Source organism: Miniopterus natalensis, chromosome 5 (assembly GCF_054644295.1).
Source record: "Miniopterus natalensis isolate mMinNat1 chromosome 5, mMinNat1.hap1, whole genome shotgun sequence".
NCBI lineage: Eukaryota > Metazoa > Chordata > Mammalia > Chiroptera > Miniopteridae > Miniopterus > Miniopterus natalensis.
The window spans coordinates 28,325,199-28,346,743 of NC_142085.1; the positions used below are offsets into that span (position 1 = coordinate 28,325,199).

Here is a 21,545-nt window from a genome sequence, read left to right on the forward strand (position 1 = left end):
TAATGCAAGCTACCAATTAAAGGGGAGATACTAGCTCAGATCTAGAACTACCCTTAACATAGCCACAGCCCATGTGGGGAGCACTCAGGAGGCTGTGGGGATCCCTCAGAGGCACTGCCATAATTTGCCCCAGTAGTAAGGATATTGTCAATCATAAGGTACAGGGAGGAACTGTAAAGCTGATGAGATCTAGAACATTGAAAGCTCCTTACTGTTCCCACTGGACTTGGACCGTTTAACCCCTTAAATTTCTCTCCCTTTGCCCTGGAGCTGATGTATCTGCCTTTTGCTACTCCTGAGCCAGGGGGAAGAAGGGGGAAGAAGCTCAAAGATGGAGCCTTGCTCTGGAATTGAGATATGAACCCAAGCTCACTTGACTGGACTGCATTTAGTACAAAACATCTAGAACACCTAGACTAAACAGACAGGGGGTTTAGAGTTAACAAATTAAAGCAAATCTAAAAACAAAGCTGTATTTTTGTACTACTGAACTGTGAGGACTCTCTTACATGTGAAATATAATGTCACATATACTGGGGGAAAAAGAGAGTAGAGTCTTTTATTATCACATATATTTAATTTCACTTTCCTCAAAGGAAACTGACAGTTAAATTTTTGGACAGCAGGAGTTGAAATTCAGCCTCACCTTGTTCACAGTGGACTCCAGTGGTTCCTAGAGGACAGTAACAGGTGTATCCATAAGGCAACGAGACACAGGTTGCTCCTTTGCTACACTGGTGTGGAGGGTCATGTTCAGGGTCACAGGTGGAAATTGTCTCCGTGCAGAAGGCTCCTTTCCACCCAGTGGGACAGTCACAGCTGCAGGTTGAGAAGGAAGACAGCATGGTTTGAGCACTTGAGTAGAGGTAGACATACACGTGTGTATCACTCATCCTGATGTTAACTTGGAGATTTTGACGGAGGTTCCAAGATATCAGAGTGAATCATGATTCAAACTACCAAGATCCAAACTGTCAAAGAAAAGAACTAATAGTACCCGGCCCGCGTGGCCCAGTGGTTAAGCATCGACCTATAATCCCGGAGATCAAGGCTCGATTTCCTGTCCGGGCACATGCCTGGGTTGTGGGCCCGATCCCCGGCACTGACGAGCCATGTCCACTTACGCATGGTTCTCTGCCCCTCTGTCCTGTTCATTAGTCTGTTGGTCTAACCTTGTGCCAGTACCACACTATCTTAATTTATGCGGCTTTATAGCAGGTCTTGGTATCTAGGATGGCAAGTTCTGCGAACTTGTTTTTCTGTCCAGAGGTGCCCTGGCTATTCTGAGCCTTTTGCTCTTTCGCATCTTTTCTTGTGAACTAGTCCCAAAGTCAAGATAGGCAAATTTCCTGCTTTCTCCTTATGTAAAATGGAGTTTACTTTTCATTTATTTTTACATGAGTGTGTAGCTCTTAGGGGTCCCAGGCCTGTGAAGAGTCGGTCTCCTGTTAGATCCCCCACACCAGGGCAGTCCTTAGCCTTAGTCCATCCACTGTAATCGTGTAGCCTCAAAGGATAAGTCCACACAGCTCCAGGTTTTAGCGGGAACTCAGGGCTCAAGCAAACCTTGACACTCACTTTCTAGGGTCTTGCTTTCATTCCACTTGGGCTCTGTAAATGTGTTGTTTTCACTTCAGGTAACTGTTATGAAAATATACATTTTCATATTTTATTCAAATTTGAATATTTTCATTTGGGAAGATCGTTCAGGATATATAATTCCCCATAGTTATACAAACAAATATTATTTAAATGGATGAAATATACTTTATTTTTGCTGTCACTTTTGAGCTATATGTTTTAAAATGTTCACATTCTACAAGCAACAATGTGATAAAACTCTTGTAGTTAAAATTCTGTGCATCTCTATAATCATTTCAGTGGAATAAATTGAAATATCATCATGATTTCTAAGCTTTGGATACATGTTCCCACCTGCCCTCCATAATAATTGTACCAGTTTACTCTCCCATCTCAGTGAAGGAGAATGCTCCTGGAATAACAGATGCATATGTAATTGAAAATATAGAACATTTTTATAGGCTTCTTGCTCTTTATTGACCCAATAATTATTTAATAAAATAAAAATGATTTGGCATCTGCCTACACATATTTATCAAGAACATATTAATTTCACCCTAGCCGGTTTGGCTCAGTGGTTAGAGCATCGGCCTGCTGACTGAACAGTCTGGAGTTTGATTCCAGCCGAGGGCACGTACCTCGGTTGCAGGCTCCATCCCTGGCCCTGGGTGGGGCACCTGTGGGAGGCCCATCGATGTCTCTCTCTCTCTCTCCCCTTCCACTCTCTCTGAAGAGCAATGGAAAAAATATTCTCAGATGAGGATTAAAAAAATATATATATATATATATATATATTTCTAATTCCTGTTTCCCGTTAGTATTAGGCAGTTTAATCAAACCTATGCTTCACCAAAATGTATTATTATTATTACTTGTGTTTACTCTGTGCACAGCACTACCTTGGGCCATGCAGCTTGGGCAGAAGACCTGTCAGGCCCCAGCGCCCAGGCTGAGAGGAGGTGTCGGGGGCACAGCACCCTGGGGGGCCCGTGCCCAGGAGCCCAGTGAGCAGCACAGGGAAGCGCGGTCGGAGCCCAGGAGCCAGCGCGGGGAATAACTTGGAGGCGGGCGTAGCATCACCCCCGTGCTCCCCCATGCGCTGTTACCCTGGGTTCCAGGGGGGTTTAAAACAGAAGTTCACGCCCATCTGGAGCTTACAGATGGAGGCACAGGCGCATACACAGAACGGTAACAAACAGGAGTCTGAGGATGCTGCCATTCGTTAAGGAGGGTGTTTATGTGGGTCATGATGAAGGAACAGTTCTGTGCTTATTGTATCTAAGTTAATAGTTATGCAAAACAAATGTTTGAAAACATAAGGTTTTCCAAAAGGGAGAAAAACAAACCACAAAATTAACCTGCTACAAAATTACATGATGATTTTGATTATTGTTTGACAATCACAAAGCATAAAATATGTAAAGACCTTTATACAAAATAAACTATCTTACCAATTTCCTAAAATAAATAGCATAATAATTCTTATTAAAGAACTTCTATATAAAAATAAAATTGTAATGTGATTACTTCTTTATGATGATTGCGCCATCTAGTGGTTCATTTTATCTACTTGGGAAAAAACAAATCTAAGAACAAAATCTCATTGCAATATAGACAGACATGACAAGGGTAAAGTATTTTATGTTAAATACAGCTTAAATCACATTAAACATAATATATAATACAAATGCCATAAATGTATTTAAAAAATAGCATCCTTTTTTCCCTTCTTTTAAATCCTCCCCTGAGGATATTTTTCCATTGATTTTTTAGAGAGTGGAAGGAAGGGGGGTGAGAGAGAAACATCATTGTGAGAGAGACACACTGGTTGGTTGCCTCTTGCAAGGCCGGGGATCGAGCCCGCAGCCGAGCTACGTGCCCTTGACTAGGAATCGAACCCGTGACCCCCGGGCCAGTGGGCCGACGCTCTAACCACTGAGCAAACCGTCCAGGGCAAAAAGTAACATCTTAAATAAAGTAAATCCTCAAATGATTCCTCTTAGAATTTTTAGGTCTGAAGCAATGTGCTATGTGCACAAAGATTTTAAAAAATCACTTTCAAATACCATGTACTACTTCCTTACATTCTATTCTAAGAGAGCTTCTCATCAGAATGATTTTGTGCGAGCTCAGGTTTTTCTGTTTCTCGCCTCCCTGGCGTCTTTAAGGACCCTATGAAATGTAGATAATAAGTCTCAGATTGTCCTTTGCTATCCTCCACTTTGGGTAATGATGTATACTACCCTGTGCTGAGGAGGACGGGGCGGGCCTTGGAGAGGGATGTGGCGCGACGTGACATGTCCATAAACTGGGACAAGTAGGAAAAAGAGAGAGGTAGATATTCATTTATTTAAACAGTACATACACACACACACACACACATATACACACACACAGAGATACACACACATCCACACACACACACACACACACACACACATCCACACACACACACTAACACACACACATCCACACATACACACACATACACAGGGCGGGGCAAAGGTAGGTTTACAGTGGTGCGTATGGAAAATAATACAATAATTCATAAGTAATAAAAAGAAATAAACTCTGTGTTTCGAGTACTCACAACTGCAATTCTCCTTTTGCACCGTCCGTATATTTTCACACGCTGAGTGTCTGCCACTGTGCTTAGCGCTGAGGATTCCACAGCACATAACGTCCCAGTCTGTGCCTCATGAATTTGCTGGTTTTTTAGGGGGCAGGGGGTCCGATTAGTAAGTGGACAATACATTGTGTGAAGAGCTCAAAGGAGCACTCCGGGAGCCCCCTGGAACTGATGCCTAAGCAATCTGAGCGAGTTGGGGAGGCCCTGCAGCGACGCTTGCCTACAGGAGCGAGCGGGAGGGCGAGCAGGAGGCGGGCGGGAAGGGGAGCCTGGAGCTCAGGGGGTTCACTGACAGGCCAGTGCAGCTCTAAGTGACAGGCGTCCGGGGAATGACGTGAATGATGAGGCATATTTTAAGAATATTAATTTTGTATGTACGGGCTGACTCCATGATGTAACAATAAAGTCTCTAGCGAAGGAAGTTGAATTTCAGTGGGATCTCGCTCCCTCTTTACCGCTGGAACAGGGGCTGGCAGACTTTGGCAGCTCCCGGTTTGTTTTCTGGGCATAAAGACTTTTTTGCAATGACTCGGCTCTGCCCCTCCAGAAAGCAGCCACAGACAGTCCACAAGCAGATGGGTGTGGCTGCACCCCAACAAAACTGTACTTGCAAAAACAGGCGCTCGTCCACGTTTGGCCCCCAGGACATAGTTTGCCGAGCCCTGCACCAGGCCATTAAACCCATGGAACGCACTAGCCCAGTCACTCATCCCACGGCGGCAGAGGCCAGGGCTGCTTTCCTCTCTGCTGCGGTCCCAGGGCTTACACTGTGCCGGCCCATCGCCATTTCTCATTGCGTATCCGGGGAATGAATGAGCAAGTAAACGCGTGAGTCTGGCCAAGGATTAGGGAGTGGGCGATCGCGGGGAGCTGGAGCAGGAGATGGCTTTGAGGACAGACAGGTGGCAGCGGACAGAGAGGCGCTGGCCCCCGTGTTGGTATGGAAATGAAAAAGGATCGCGGTGGCGGGCGTTTCCTGAGGCTTAACAGGGAGCAGGCGCTCTCCTAAGCCCTTTACGTGTAGTTACTCCTGGAATTCTTCTCACCATCCTCTTAGGCGGGTATTATTAGATCCTCCCTTTGCAGAGAAGACAAGCACATTCCATGGCTAGTGATGGGCGGGGTGGGGGCGAGTAGCGCATTAACTGCCATGCAGTGTTTCTCAGTCTCACGGGCATCTCTGGGGGCTTCAGGATTAAATGACTGAAAGGATAGGGTGCCATTAGTGAGAACAGGGTATTCAGAGAGGACCAGCGTTTAAAGGGAAAAGATGAAAATCCACTTTTAGCTACACTGAGTTGGAATTGAGAGCAAGTGAAAAAAGGGCTATTTTTGGGTGAATTAAGTAAAATGAGCAGGCAAAGGGCTGAAGGATTTACTATATAATATAGCCAAGAATATTCAGAAGATACTGAGAAATCATTGACAATACACATAGAACTTTCTCTCACCCCATGTACGTTAAAGATGTTTGCAATCCTAAGCTGTTAACAGATAAAGAATAATTTGTGTGTTCTTCTGCCTCTAAACACAGAGAGATAACAGAGAAGATGTTAGACATTTTGAGGAACAGCTCGTCATAATGGCAATCGAGAGTTGAGTGTTGGAGTACGTTTTGACTAATATAGTTAATTATTTTACATCTGTGCACTTAGAATGACATGGATTTAAATTCCTAAATTGCAGACAAATTGTTTGCTTGTTATTGTCAGTTTTATAGCTCAGAAACATCTATGGATTAATTTTTCTCATTACAACAGATATTAACATGAAGACTTTAATTTTCTTGTAATTAACCAATTCTCAGGCTTCTAGAGTTTAGGATAAACATGGATATATGAAAATTAACTGAAAATGAGACGATGGAAGATTGAATATTCTTTGTTTGAATATCACTTGAACATCGGTCACCTGTTTACTAAATATTCACCAAAAAAGGGGTAATGGTTGTACCACTGGACTTTGTTACCAGGGCGACCACAAAACAGAAAACATATTTAGCCCCCAAGGACTTTATTCATAACAATGTGTTTGTATAAATATATATGACAGATAAACTATGATATTCAGCATTGATTAGGACTTCACCTTAGTGCCACTGTTTTAAGTACTTTATATGTAATAACTTATTTAATCCCCACAATTCCTCTACGACTATTAGTCCTCAGTGTGCAGATGAAAAACCGCCTAAGAAAAATAGAACCTCTGCTGAATCTACTTTTTCAGTTTACCTATCAACTATAGGTTCTTATTGTTTTGGATCAGAGAGATTCTTTTATATGCACCGAGGATAAGGAGGACAAGGTATTAGAATCGTTGTGAGAGGGGGCCAGAAAGAGAGAGTCCTTGCAGAACATTTACCTTGAGCTGGATCTGTAAGAAAGTTAGGGTAACAGATTTGTGGGTTTCCTCTGCATACGAAAAAAGATACAGCACTTAAATCTATGCGCTGTGATAATAAAGTCATATGAATAATGGAATAGATGTGTGTTACTTGGTGAGAGAGGGTCGCATTGCCTGAAGGACTCCGCTTCTGCATGTGTAACTTATTTCTCTGCTATTTACGGGAACAGGGAAACATAGCCGAGTCTCCTCCTAAGACCACCTGTTGTGTTAGATAGCCTCATTCATGTCATATGGCTTTTCTTTATCATTTATTTCTGTTTGAGTAACAAGTTGGGAGAATGAGATAAGCGCGATATGATGGATATCGTTTTACCTGCCACAATTTACTGGATGTCAAATGACATGCTCAAAAATTGAGCCTTTGAAAAAGTAAACAAGCGCTGAAACAAGGGAGCCTCAGGTTCACTGGAATCTGATGGCATGTCAAGGCTCGACATGCTGACAAGGAAGAGTTGCTATAACCACTCCACCTGCTGGTGTTTCCCCATGGCCTTCCTTTCTTTGATGGTATCTCAGAGAGTATAAGAAGGATGAGAGGAATTACTCCTTACATACTAATTAAAGTGCTGGCACTTGTCTGTGGGCCTCGGTGTAAAAAGCTCTGTTCTCTAGGTTAAGGGCCAACACATTGTATTATGCTAACAGTTGGACTCAATTCCTCTTAGAGGGGAAGATATTTTTGGGGAATTCTTTAGATGAGCTGCTTGGAGTCGATGGTGGACCCTAGTTGCACTGATGTGAGCATGAGCTTGGACTATATAAAAAAAGACCCAGTCACTAAATTGTGGAGAGAAATTAGTTTGTTCTAATCTAGAGAGTCAGTTGGAGCAAAATGTAGCCATGAGAATAGGAGTTGGGGTGGAGTGCCCATGTATTTACTGTAGTGGGGGGATGACCAAAACACAGGTTGAAAATTGTTTAGGTTGCCATGATATAAACCTTTCTACTGGGGAGAAACCAAACCAAACCAAACCCACCACCAGCACCACCCAAACCTTTCCGTTGCGTGTCTGCATCCATCTCCTCCCCCCGCACCAATGTAATCAATCTGATCTGTCTTACAGTGTGAATGACTTTGCTCATTTAGCAAAAATCAAAGAAATTTACTGTCACTCTTAGGCATCCATGTCATAGTGTCTGTAGGGAAACCAGAGAAGGCTTTGAGAACATACACTTTCCTTCTGGCATCTGCATTAATCTTGGAAAGATCTTTGACCTTTCACCTGATATTCGCAGGCATCTGTGAGCCAAAAAATATTTAGGAAACTGGATCAGCGAAATTTCATTCTCGCTCACAGATTTATGCTGCCCATAAGCCTCGTTTACGAACTTAGTATAAATCTCTGATGCATTTCCCGTTTTACAGCCACATTCTCTGAACTCCTATTGCTCTTACTGTCTGTGCTGCTCAATTTTACATATGTTTTTGTAACTTTCGGTTTTCCTACCCTGTGCTTTTATTAAAGGAACACGCCACCGATCACCCTCAATCACAGTCAGGATATCATTTTAAGGTCAAACAAAGAACAACTTAAATGAAGTCAGGTTTGCTTAAAAACACTTTGTATCAAACAAATGTGCATATAGAGATAAGTCAGAACTAAACAAACCTCCGCTCCCCAGCCCAGGCTGCTAACAACAGAAAGAGCTTATTGTTTCTCTGTTGCATCAGAGCTCATCCCAGGAGCATAAAGTCCTGACATGAACTCTGCCTTGTTATACTCTCATTTGAGAAATTACATTAGAGCGCAGCTGGATCTGTTTGCTGACGTACTTGGAGCAGGAAAGCAAGGCTCTTAGCAGCTTCCCGGAGCCCAGCACCGGGCCCAAGCCCTATCAAGCCCCACAGCCCTCCTTACTTGGCTCTGATTTCATCTTGTGCACCAAAACGGTGCCTTCCATGCCCTGCTGTGAGGAGTGGACTAAAGTGAGCATTTTCAGTTTTTAATTATTATTATTTTTTTAATTATACCATTAAGCTGTTAAGACATTTTGAGCGGCTTTGAGATTTTGTTTTAAAAATTGATTCTGAATAGTATGACATTTATGCTTCTGGGTTGGAACTTGCTGCTTGAGCATTTAAAAATATTTTATCACATGTTATTTCTCAAGAAAAGGTTGAACGTTAGCTTTGAGCTGTCAATAATGTTACCTGGAAATTCAGATTAATATGATTCTGTTTCCGGTGCAAAATAAAAGTGTAGAGCCGTATAAAGTTGTGAGCCTGGGACTAGGAGCCATAATTTTAATGTCATTATATAATAGTCACAGGAGCTACTTCTCATTCTGCAATAATGCTTCACGTGCCATTGATACAGTAAATATTTTGTTGTTACGTCAACAAGAGAATCCCAAACAGTGGTCACAATTTGATAAGAAAGGTTTTAGAATCCTGTAAGAAATCTTGTCGGCGGTACCATTACTGAAGCCTATTTGTTATTCAAATCGAGGTTCTCAGGCAAGTTGGTGAGATGCAGCTTTCTGCCCACATAGGAATTTATGAAACCCCCAGAGGACCGTGCTAGCACTCTGCATACGTGGAGAACGGGCTTACGGATCCACTAGGATAGGAAACAGCTCATTCTTTAAAAAGGTTTTTTTCTCTTCTTCCTGTTATTGATAGTTCTGAACGTTATATATATATATATTTCCCCCCGTAGCGTCAAAAAGTACCTAAGTATATGATTACAAGTGGAAAACGGGACAGAAATCAGATATTGACAGTTTTTTCATTTCCATTTGTGTGTGAATTTTTAAAATAGGAACATAAAACGTTGATGGACGTCAAAATATTTCAGCGAACAGGTTTCAGCGGTTTGACTTGATGACAATTATAAATAAAACTGCTACATTTTTCTGGACAATGCCAGCAGTTGAATTTTTTTAAAAACAAGTAAATTTCTTATTGATGGCAACTAATGGTGTTTGTAGCATTTTTAGCACACAGCTGATTCTACACATTCACTCTGCTTGTCTAACCGGGTTGTCCTACACACAAGTCCGCGTTTTTAATGTCTGTCTTCTGTGCTGTTTCTGTAAGTTTGCTATTAAGAGACATTAAACTAAAATAATTGTAAAACAGTGAAGATAAAATCATAACAGTAAACCTAACTCCCAGAGTCCTTCAAACGCTACTTATGCACAGAGGAGATGCTCACAAAAGAAGGTATTTATAAGACAATCTTCTTCTGTTCTTTTCTTCCCAATCAACAGGTTTATGTTTTTGTTTCTTGCCAAGGTAGCTCAGAAGTTAAACCGTGCAGCTTTGCTAGGCTCTACCTGGAGAGGACCCTTTAAAGGAGGTCGAACCTAAACATGAAAGGAAATCTCAAGACATACACCCTGGCACGATGGACATTCCTGGCCACACCCTCGAGACTATGAATTTAAGGAATATTTTCCATGGTGCCTGGAACGAGAGGTAGTGATTCACTTTCCTTGTCTAAAAGAATTGAGAAGATGCGGCAAATGCTGGGTGGATGCTTCTCTAGTTGCCTTTATCTGTCCCCCCGTCGCCCAGCAAGTCTACAGGAAAACATTTAAAATACGAGGATCAATTTGTGTTCCTAGTTTGTGCGAGTGAAGGGCCAGTTCGAGTGCAAATAACCTGCTGCCTTCCTCCTGACGGCACATTACTAAACGCTAGATCGGCTGTCTGTGCACGCCCGCCGTTGCCTCAGGTCGTTCGGCCACACGGGGAGGCGTGACCCTGGCCACGCGCGCCCGGCACCTGGGTGGCCCCGGGACTGCCCAGGCTGCTGGAAAGCTGTCCTTCCCGGTGCGAGCCTGAACGGTGAAAATGCAACCTCGGGGAAAGGGAGGAACACTTCCCTGAAAAAACGGAAGAAACAGATAAAACAAGAAGACAGTTATTTTCTCATTTTCAAAGTAACATTTTTAAAACACAAAGTAACCTTTTCAATTTCAAGAAAAAAGTAAAAAAGAAAAGCAGAGAGAAAAATAAAAGATCACCTACATAATCATCACGTCAGAGCAGACAACGATTGACATTTTGGCACATATATACATATGTGTGTGTGTGTGTATGTGTGTATAGTTTTTCTATACTTTGTTATATTTTCTTTTAAACAAAAATAAGCCCAGTTGGTGTGGTTCAGTTCATGGAGCAGAGCCCACGCAGCAGGAGGTCACTGGTCTGGGTCAGGGCACATGCCCGGGTTTCAGGAGGCAGCCAATCGCTGTTTCTCTTTTATTGACGTTCCCCCCCCCTCTTTTCCTCTCTCTGATATCAATAAAAACATATTAAAAAAACACACAAATAAATTCTGCGTTAAACTATATATATAATTGATGGTAGTATACAAAAAATTTATATAATATAAATACACTTAACTTTTTTCTCATAGCATTAAATATTTTTAATGATGGCATAATATTCTTTTATATCATAGTATAATTAATCAACCTTCAACTAAATATTATTGTATGTATATCTGTGCATTTGCTAATTTTCTTTCTTTAATAATATGTTATTATTGATTTTTTTTTAGAGAAGAGAAAAGGAGAGGGAGAGATAGAGAAATATCGATGTGAGAGAGGAACATTGATCACTGCCTCCTGCATTCCTCCTATTGGGGATCAATCCCTGAAACCCGGGCAGGTGCCCTGACCGGGACTAGATCTGGTGACCTTTTGGTGCATGGATGACGCTCAGCCAACTGAGCCACACTGGTCAGGACTGCTAGTTATGTTCTTAGTATAAATTTCTAGAAGTAAAGCTACTAGGGAAAAAGATATGGGTACTTTGGAGTGTTCCCAAGAATCACAGATATTTTGCACAATTGTGTCTCCCCCACACTGTACTGGGACACCTGCTTCTTCACAGGCACCACAATGCAAAAGATGATCTGTTTCACTTTTAAATGAAATAAATAATAAAATACTGTTTTACTATTTTTAATTGAATCTTAAACTCTTTTAAACAAATAGTCATTTGTAATTTTTCTTTTCATTTGCTTATTATGTACTCTTTTCCTCTATTCGCCCTTTTAAATATTTATTTGAAAGATATCTTTATATAATGAGCATATTTGCTGTTTGTTGTATATTGTAAATACTTTCTCCACTTTAATATTTGCTATTTAATTTTGCTTACAGTGAGGTTTTTATTTTTATGCAAAGAAGTTTATAATATGTTGTCACATTTATCTTTTTTGTCCTTCAGGGATTTGGGGTTTGCCCTTAGAAAGGCCTTTTCTAGACATAGACTGTATGATCGCACTTATATGTGAAATTTAAAAAAGTTGAGCTCATAGAAGCAGAGTAGAATGGTGGCTGCCAGGGGCTGGAGGGTGGGAGGGATGGGGAGATGGGTGGTCAAACGGTACAAACTTTCAGTTAAAAGATGAATAAGTTCTGGGGAGCTAATGTACTGCATGTGAATACAGTTAAGAATACTGTTTTGTATACTTGAAATTTGCTGAGAAAGCAGATTTTAAGTGTACCCATCACACACACACACACACACACACACACACACACACACACACACACGGTAACTATGTTGGGTGATGGATGTGTTAATTAACTTGATTGTGGCACTCTTTTCACAATGTATAGCACACCAAACCATTGCATAGTACACATTAAATATATAATTTTTATTTGTTAATTATACGACAAGAAAGCTCGGAAAAAAGAAAGGCCTTTTCCACCCCAATATTAAATAAAGATAAACAAAAAGGGCAGCCCATTAACTAATCAATAGAATTGTTTAAGATACTGAAATGTATTGTAATTTTACTCATTTCCTTCAGCATTTACTCAGTCTCTTTACGGTGTACTTCCAATTCAATACGGACATCAGCCATAAATAAGGTCTTGAAAATGATAAAAGATAGGCTAGATTGGATTTTATTTCCAAAACATTTTCTGAAGCAAGTATAGGATAATTCTTCATGGTGAAAAAAAATGGGTTCCGTTTTGAAAGGTTAAGGATTTCTTTTTCAACCTAGTTTGCACTGACAAGCACCGTCCTCAGCCTGCGCCGATATTTTCTCATTGTAAGAGAATTGCAGTTTTCTTCCTTAGGTTTAATCTTTGTTCTTCCCCCAAGTTCTGCCACCTACTATTACACAAAAGAGCACTAATACGGTGTCCTGGGTGAAGAAGTGAATGAATGAAACCAGGCGTCCCGACTAACGCAGCAGGGCTTCCAGGCCTCTGCCGAGGGCGAGGAGTGAGGTGCTCAGCGCAGAGCACGAGGATTGAAGTCGGTGTGCCCGGGTTCAATCACAGTCTCTCCCAATAATGGCTCCATCACCCAAATCTAACTGAGTGCCAATCTTTTTATCTTTAAAATGGGGACAAAAATAATTACTCCATGGGTTAAGGGGCATAAGATTACACAAATTGGCCGGTACAATGCCTGGCAGTTAAGCCTTGTATTTCACCTCCCACCCATGCCCACTACCACACTGTCTCAGAAATTCTTTATTTACTTTATAAAAATTCTTTTTAACATAAAATTGTAGGAGGCTAGTATTAGGTTTTTGTAGTTTTTATAATCATCCACCAAAAAACGTCACTAAATGATTATAATAGATATTAATGTCTGAAGCTGTTCATTTTAAGCCTCTCCTCTTTTAGATGGATAAGAAATGCTTTTGTTATGTGGAATTGCTGAAATGTGTTTTGCCTAAAGACTTGGCAAGGATCTATTTAGAGAAACATTTAGAAATACAAATAGTAGAATATGTTAATTTTAGAGAGATCCTGACTGTTAGTCAACGTATCATCAGTTCAAAGGCAATTATAGTGGAAGCCATTTGTAGAATGTATATTGTAGAATTTCGCTCCTATTAACATAGAAGATACAATATAATCTGCTTAGTATTGCACCGTGCAACAGGTATTCAATATGTATATCCTGCATGTGAGATAGTAGTGATGCTAAAGACTTTTGGAACCATGAGCCATGTGAATATTGGAAAGTCAGACTGGTTAAGTTTCAGATAAGTGATGGTGTTTTTTTGACAGTAAATGAATATTTAAATTACTGTAATATTTTTCCCCCTTATGGCCTCTGGTTTGGAAAAGCTCATGCAATTAAAAAAAAAGAGAGAGAGAAAAGTTGAACTAGCAAGAAGCCGTACTGATAGTGCAGGGCACTGTCAAGTTGGAATAATGTCTTTACAGAGTCGTTAATGAATCTGAATCTATTTTATGTCCACTCTATTCTGCTGAGTAACAAATATTTAATAATCCCTGTATCAGTGAACACTAGCTGCTGTAACACAAGAATAATAGACAGATGGGATAATAGATTTCCTCATGTTCACACTAGTCAAAAGTAATTTTTAATTCTATGTCAGGATTAAATAGGTCTGTCAGTAAAAGTGACAGATCATAGGACGTTGATGGCCCTTCTCCTAGAAATGCACACAGGCACACACAACTGGATGCATGATTTCAGGAGACTCACGAACCCACGAAAGCCCATCCATGACCCTCAACCTGAGAACCCTGCAGCTTTGTAATACATGCAACTTTGGAGAGCAGGGTAGGATTCCTTTTATTAGGACAGGTAAACAGCAATGACCTCTTTGCTTGGCATATGTAGATTATTTAGTCTGGAGAAGAGTTAAATAACCTCAATATTTTCATTACCATTAAAGGTTATAGGGAGGATAATGGCTCATTATAAACCACTTCCAGAACAAAAACAAATGGGCTACATTAACAGTAATGATTTGTATTTGAGACTGAGAACTTCTGGCTTAGGTTTATTTATCAGGAGTGTTTACAGAAACGTGAAAGCCTAAATCAGATAATCTTTTACTGTGTGTGATTTAATCCCCATTCTAAGGAAAAATAATTAGGTCTTATTTATTTGTGTTAGTGATGTTAGAATTTAATAATTAGGCTAAGGCCAGACTAATTATTAAACTTTTCCACAACTCTATTTGTTTTGTTATGATTAATTAGTGTAGTGATTTCCAAATTTGAGGAGGCTTACTGAAATGCAAATTTTTAGACCCCATTATGGAAATTTCAATTAAGTAGTTCTGGGGTAGGGTGCAGAAATCTATATTTTAAAGAAGTCACCCTATATCATTCTCTAGAGAGGGATGGGGATCAGTTTTGGGGAATCATAGGTTTATGGTTTAGTTGCGATCTAGTCTTTATGGTAGATTGGTAGTAATCGTCCATAATTTGCAGTTCACAGTAGATGCTAGTTTATAATGGAGGGGATGCAGGCATGAAGGGAGAATTCAAGAGTCAAATGATAAAATTAGGGGCTTCTAAGGTCCTGGAGCTTCCATAAGATTGTGGATTAAGAGGCAATTTCCAAGAAGACCCTCCCAAGATTTCCATCCTAACTAAGCGCCATGGCAGCTGACGGGCTTCCAGATGTGCAGCCCTAGCAACTCTCACAGGAGGGGCCGGCTGTTTGTGTGCTGAACTCAGGCTCTTTCACACACTTAAGGAGAAAATGACAGGTTTTGAAGAAAGCCTTTCTTTGTTCTCATTATCAAGAAGTGAAGTTCCTAATGGAAGGGAAGAAAATAATACAAGGGAACCATGAAGCACTGGACTCCAGTAAATTTGAAAACGTCAAGTCCAGTGTCAACAGGATGGAATACTGATATCAGTTAACATTTACTGACTGTTTATCACGTGCTGTTTTCTGGGTTAAGCACTCAACATTATTTTAGTTAATTGATTAACTCACAAGAACCCTATGGGATAGGTGTTTTTATTTTACAGAAGAAAACATGGAGGCTTGGAGAGTTTAGGTAAAAGGCTCAGACAGATAGCTGCTAGGTGGCAGGGCCAGGGTCTGAAGACAGGCTGACTGCAGAGCCTGCTCTTACCCACTGTCGGTGCAGCAGAGAAGGAGAAGCAGGTGTGTGACCGGAGCTGTGTCACCTCCCGCCACCAGCACCCCCATCATCGCTAACACACGGAGCACTCTAAGCCAGGCAGTCATCTGTGCTCTCTTCCCATTAACTCACTCTCAGAATCACAAGCAAGACAAGTGCTGTTATTACCCATTTTACAGATGAGGCACAGGGAGGCACAGGGAGGCTCGGTTACTAGCCGGGTCACGAAGCTTGTTGGTGGCAGAGCTGAGGTGCACACCCAGGCAGCTGGGTTCCAGAGGCCACACTCGCATCCTTGATGCTATATCCAGGATATTTCTGTAAGCATCACGTCTGAGATGAAATGACAGCAAGTTCTGATGACTCCCCATGGGATCGCTGTTTCACTGAGTGGAAGATGTGCTTCTTACACATTCCTAAATTGGTCCATTTTTTCCCCTTGAACCTAACGTTTAAAAACCTCAGTGACTTGTTATGCCCTCACAATTCCTTTTGGATTGTCTCCTGCTGTGAAAGAACTGTCGAGCTCTCGATTGTATTTAGCAGAGTGTCTCAATATGCTTTAAACTATTCTTTAACACACGTTCTGAGAATCTGCACTGGTTACGTATTCAAAGAAAAAAGTTTCTTTCAGAGCCTTGGCACAACAAACTAATTTTATTGCAACCTGACCTTGTATTATGCTGGATTAGCTGTGTTGCTTTCATATGTTCCAAATACACGGCCTTCAGCATCAGTGTTCAGGCAGAAGTCAGTGAAGGTGGGGAAAATGATGGTGCCAGCCAGGCAGGGAGCTACAGTGACTGAGGTGGCTTTGATGGCTCACAGGGACGTGCATCGCACCCTGGGCTCTGGTTCTTAATTTCTGACAGAGAGTAGACTGGTCATGGGTGAGCGCTAGAACCCTACAATGAGCAGCCCCTTCACCAAATACTCTGGGACTAGGGATCCACCATGAAGCTTATTTTCGCTAAATGCCTACACTAACAATTCAGAGCATGTGTTTATTTTATAACTCTGCTATGAATCACTCTTATAGGGAAGATCTGAGTGTATGCTCCTATTTGAACACAGGGACACAGACGATGGTCCTCCGACTGCTTGCCCAAGCATGGTGTTGGGTCTTAATCCTCTTGGCTTCTGGTGGACTCTGTGGGACCACACCACAGTGGTATGGATTAGTTGGCTGCAGTCTGTCACTCATCTTTTAGATCAAGTACATTCCAAAGTTGGATGCAATTTCAATTTTCACTGTGACTCCATGAGGTCTATATTACTTACCCTATATTAAAAAGCACCCTATGTAAAAAAAAATCACTCACACTATTTTTCCTTTCTTTTGCTACACAGAACTTACCACCTTATACCACTGTATTACTTCCTTAGCTATTTATTTTATTATTATTTTTAAAAATAATAGAGACAGAGGAAGGGAGAAGGAGAAAGAGATAGGAACATCGATCAGCTGCCTCCTGCGCGCCCCCTACTGGGGATCGGGCCAGCAACCCAGGCATGTGCCCTGACTGGGAACTGAACTGGCGATCTCTTGATGCATAGGATGTGGGTCAACATACTGAGCCACACCAGCCAGGCCTTTATTTATTATATTTAGTGTTTAATATCTGTTCCCTCCTTTGACCAATTAGGATATAAACTCACAAGTATAAGAATCTTTGTTTTTTTCACTGAAATATCCCAAACACCTAGCACATAGGTAATAAGTGATTAATAAGAATAAATGCTTTCCATTAAAATCAAACTTTGATCAAGTCCAATCAGAAAGCAATCACATTACTGGGTTTGGAACTAGAGGTGTGTACTCTTTAAAAGCTTTCTTTTCTCAAAACTTGAAACAAGTAGGTATAGTGTAAAAACGTCCATGCCTTACCTTGAAAGCCATTTTTAAAACCGGCTCCATTTGGCAAGAGACCTGGAGAGTATTCCCTGTAGCCACCGACATAAAACTGACTGAGAACGTTGAGACCAACCAGTTTTCCTGGGGAGATGATGGATTAATTTTTATGATCATCTACCTTCAAAAAGGAAAAAAAAAAAAGTCAAAACCTATTAAAAAAGGAATTAATTCCCCAGGGTGAACTGTTGAGATACTCTTTTAATTTCCTATTAACTTAGCATGAAAAATTTACAAAGACTTGAATTTGAAGAAATAAAAAACACGTCACCACTCAATTCCTTGCTTCTCTGCTGGGGTCAGTTACCGTGGGTATATTAATATAGCAGTCATGGCTTTGCATTTCCATCAAAATCACAGTTCTTCAAAGATTTAGGAGCTGGCATCCTGCCGGTCCTCCTCTATCTAGCCTTGTCTCCCTCTCCCATCCATTCTCAATACAACGACCAGGGTCATTTATCAAAAAATGGAAATCAACCACGGTCCCAACCCCCTTCTTAAATTTCTCAGTTGTTCTCACAGCTCCCTGGATGAAAATCTAAACTTCTTAGTGTGAAGTCTAAGGCCTTTGATGGCACAGACCCTGCCTACCTCTAACCACACCCCTTGCTTCCTCTAACCTGAAAGCCAAAGCCAACTACCTGCTCCTTTAAGCCCACACTAGCCACTGTTCTTTTCCAAACTCCTATTTATTGGGAGTTATGCTCACGCATCGCCTGTTTGGGGAAGCATTTCCTGGATGCGTTCTCTCACCTTATTTACGTCAGTCACCCCCCCTTCTTTATTCCCACACCACTTAATTGCAGTCATCCCCCTGGCTGTCCACGTGTGCCCTGGTCTGTGACCTTCCTGGAGGCGGGCGACATGGCCCATGGCCTCTGTCCCGCAGCACAGGTCCAACAACGCCGTAGCACTGAGAAGTCTGTGGGACAGACGAAGGAATGACTCCTCACCTTCAGCCAGCCCTTTCGGAAGAGCCTCCCCGGGCGGACCGTGTGGATCCCAAGGCTCAGGTCGAGAGGATCGCTGCTGACGCCCGCCACGCCCGATCCCAGGTTGTACCTGCTCACCACGCGGCCGCTCTGCAGGCCCCCGGCCAGCAAGTCGTCGCCCTTCAGCCCTGGAGGGACGAGATGCATGGGGCACGCTCCCGGGACTTGCAGGAGTCCAGGGGCTTCACTGCACCGCCTGCTTCTGCTCTAGAGCAGTGCAGTGAGTCCGAACAGCCGTCCAGCCTGTGAGCAGCGCCCAGGTAGGCGTGTGACGGGCACTCTTCATACCCACGGAAACTGTCTGAGCTCTAAGCGTTTGATTTTTTTTGAAGCCATGAGGGTTTTAGTCAACCCAGGGATAGAATGAATACCTAAAAAGTTGGAATTAAAAGCTCTTTTTTTTTTTTTTTTTTTGGTCTGAATGAAATTCAGTGTGTACTTTACAATAAGTAGAGCTTCATAATGGAGTAAAACGGCTCTGATCGTTAACGAGAGTCAGGCCGTAGAGATAACCATAGAGGGGATCAGCTTTGAAGTTCTCTCCATGGATCGAGGGGAGTATAAAGGAGACCTGTTTCTACAGTTGCTTAGAGTATGTTATCTTTGTTCTACTGCAAAAGCTCCTGGCCATGTCACCACGACTAGTGAAAGGGGGGTTGTTTCTGTGCCCCATTTCTCTCTCCCCACCATTAGTGCAGGGCCACCCACACAGCGCAGTGAACTGCAGTGCCCAGAGCTAAGAGAGACCCATAGGAAAAGGGCAGATGGTTGAGAGAGACCCAGCGTCAGGCACTAGGGAAAGGTCCTGGCAGTAGTTTTGGTGGCTTTAGGAAGGTTCTGGGATGGTTAAGGGTATAAGACCTGGCAAGTGAGCAGAACACACCCAGGTAAAGACTGAGCTTCTAGAAGTAGGTGGAGGCAAAAAGTCTATTGACAGGGAGGAGGGAGCTAAAAACATCACCTGGTTTCTGAAAGGTTTGTTTGTAGATCTTTATATCGAGGCTTGCAGGTAGGGGATTGAGGCAGGGACTTCTGCTTGAGAGAAAAATTTAAGGTCCCCAGAGAAGTGAAAGGTTTGAGCACAGTGCAAAAACAGTAGTGAGTTCTTGGGCACTGAAGGAATTTGTTATCAGTGTGTACGCCTCCTGCACTGCTAAGGATGGGGCCCTGTCTGCTCCCAGGGCCTCTGTTGGTGGGCTGATCAAGGTAAAGGAGAGGAAGACCTGCAGGGATGGGGTTTCCAGGTAGTATAGGGAGGTGGGCTCCCTAAGGCCCTGGAAAGCAGAAGACAGAAATATCATTTAGAGATGTTGGAGATCTGTTTTTCTAATGGCTCTGCCCTGGGCCCTGAGCTGGGTTATTTCTGGATGCTCCTTCGGTGAATCTAATATACAGCCAGGGTTGAGAGCCACTGTGGTAAATGCCATACCAATGACTAAGCACGTTGGGAACTTACAGCAAATCTCTCTCTCTGGTGATTTCTTCCCACCTGCAGTGCTTCAGCAGGCTAGCTGGGCTGTATATTTAAAATGTAAAGTACTCCCAGGAGAAAACATAGACTCAGGAAGGCAGTTGGGCAGAAAGGAGCTGTTGAGACGTAGAAGTCCTAGGGAGAGAGCCGGAGAGGAGAATTACAGGAGGTTTATCTGTGGGCTGTGAATGGTGTTCTTCTTGAGAAATTCTAGTGGTCAGCTGAATCGTTTTTCCAGTCGTCCCGGATGGTGGGTCTGGAGACGGCGTTCGATTTACTTGAGCCATCCTTCTTGCCTGCCTGTTGCCTTTCCTTCTTCTGCCAGTTATCGACAGCCTATTTCCCACAGGAACTGCATTATCCTCAAGGTCCTCCCAGCCTGGTAGGGAGGGTACAAGGGGTTTGTCTCAAGAGCCATGGGGAGCAGGGGAGCAGCCGTAGTGGGGGGAGGCATCAAGATGGGGTGGGGAGGAGTGTTAGGGAATTGAAAAAGGGGTGATTTTTAATTTGGTTTTTTAGCCAACCCATAAAATGACAAGCAGTAATTTGATGGGTAGATGAGGAATGGGGAAGGGCTGGAAGAGCTGAAGAGGGCTGTTCACAGTAGGGGGAAATACACTGCAAAGGCCCAGTAGGAGCAGAGAAAGGTGTTTACAGAACTGCTGAGCACCGGGCCTGGTTGGCATTTGCCAAAACAGCCATATCTTTTGTTGTTGTTGTTAATCTTCATCTAGCAGATAGAGGATATTTTTTCCATTGATTTTTTCCGAGGGATTGGAAGGAGGGTTGGGGTGGGGGAGAGAGAAAGAGAGAGAGAGAGAGACATCAATGTGTGAGAGACACATCAGTTGGTTGCCTCCAGCATGCAACCCACTGGGGCCAGAGATTGAACCTGCGACCTAGGTACTTGCCCTTGACCGGGAATTAAACCGATGAACCTTTGGTGCTTGGGCCACACTCACCACTGAGCCACAGGGCCAAGGCACAGAGTCATATCTTTGAGGGCCTAAAATATGACAATAAGAGCTTTAAATATTTGGCTTGAGACTCTCAGGAGGCATGAAAGGATTCTGAATAAGAGAATTCTATTAGACCTGGATTTTAGAAGAATCTCTTAGCAATGTTGAGGGCAGATACAGAAGCAGATAAGGAGCCTCACTGGAAAGTCATTCAAGTGACTCAGGAGGGGAAAGAGTAAGGTCTAAATAAATCAAGGCAGTGACCAAAGACACAGAGAAAAGAGGAGGCATTCATGTGTGATCTGGAAGGGAAATTTGAAAGAACAGGCCAATTTGGAGTGAAGAGTTGAGGAAGAGGGAGAAGTCGAAGGTGGTTCTGAAGACGCTGGTTTAAAGAGCCAGGAGGAAAGGCAGGGTCAATCTCGGGGCTAGGAGCCTCGGGAGGAGCAGGCCGGGGAGAGAGGCCAACTCAGTGTGCAGATACCCCTGCTAACAGCATAGAAGTAGATGCTCCGAGGGGTGGGCATCGGGAGAGCCAGGGAGCCAATCAGGCTATCAAGCAGATGATAGCATCTTACAACCCATGGGTGTATCAGGATGGTTTTCCTTCCCTCTGTCACTCCTTCCACTGTGGCCTTTCCCTTAGTGTCAACCTTGGTGGTGGGTTGATGGAGTAGATAAGAGAAAGAAAAGCGGCTGACTACCAGGGCTGCCTGGAAGGTGACTATATTTCAGGAACTTGGAATCAC

The 21,545-nt window shown here is 42.6% G+C and overlaps 1 protein-coding gene across 1 annotated transcript in view; it reads right to left on the minus strand.

Moving 5' to 3' along the window:
- EYS (EGF-like photoreceptor maintenance factor) overlaps positions 1 to 21,545 on the minus strand; it is a 1,117,601-nt gene that overhangs the window by 21,482 nt on the left and 1,074,574 nt on the right. The window contains 7 exon segments of the mRNA XM_087817245.1: positions 647 to 819; positions 10,253 to 10,280; positions 10,283 to 10,332; positions 10,334 to 10,381; positions 10,383 to 10,422; positions 17,351 to 17,495; positions 18,328 to 18,494. Of these exon segments, the coding sequence (XP_087673371.1) occupies positions 647 to 819; positions 10,253 to 10,280; positions 10,283 to 10,332; positions 10,334 to 10,381; positions 10,383 to 10,422; positions 17,351 to 17,495; positions 18,328 to 18,494 (651 nt within the window).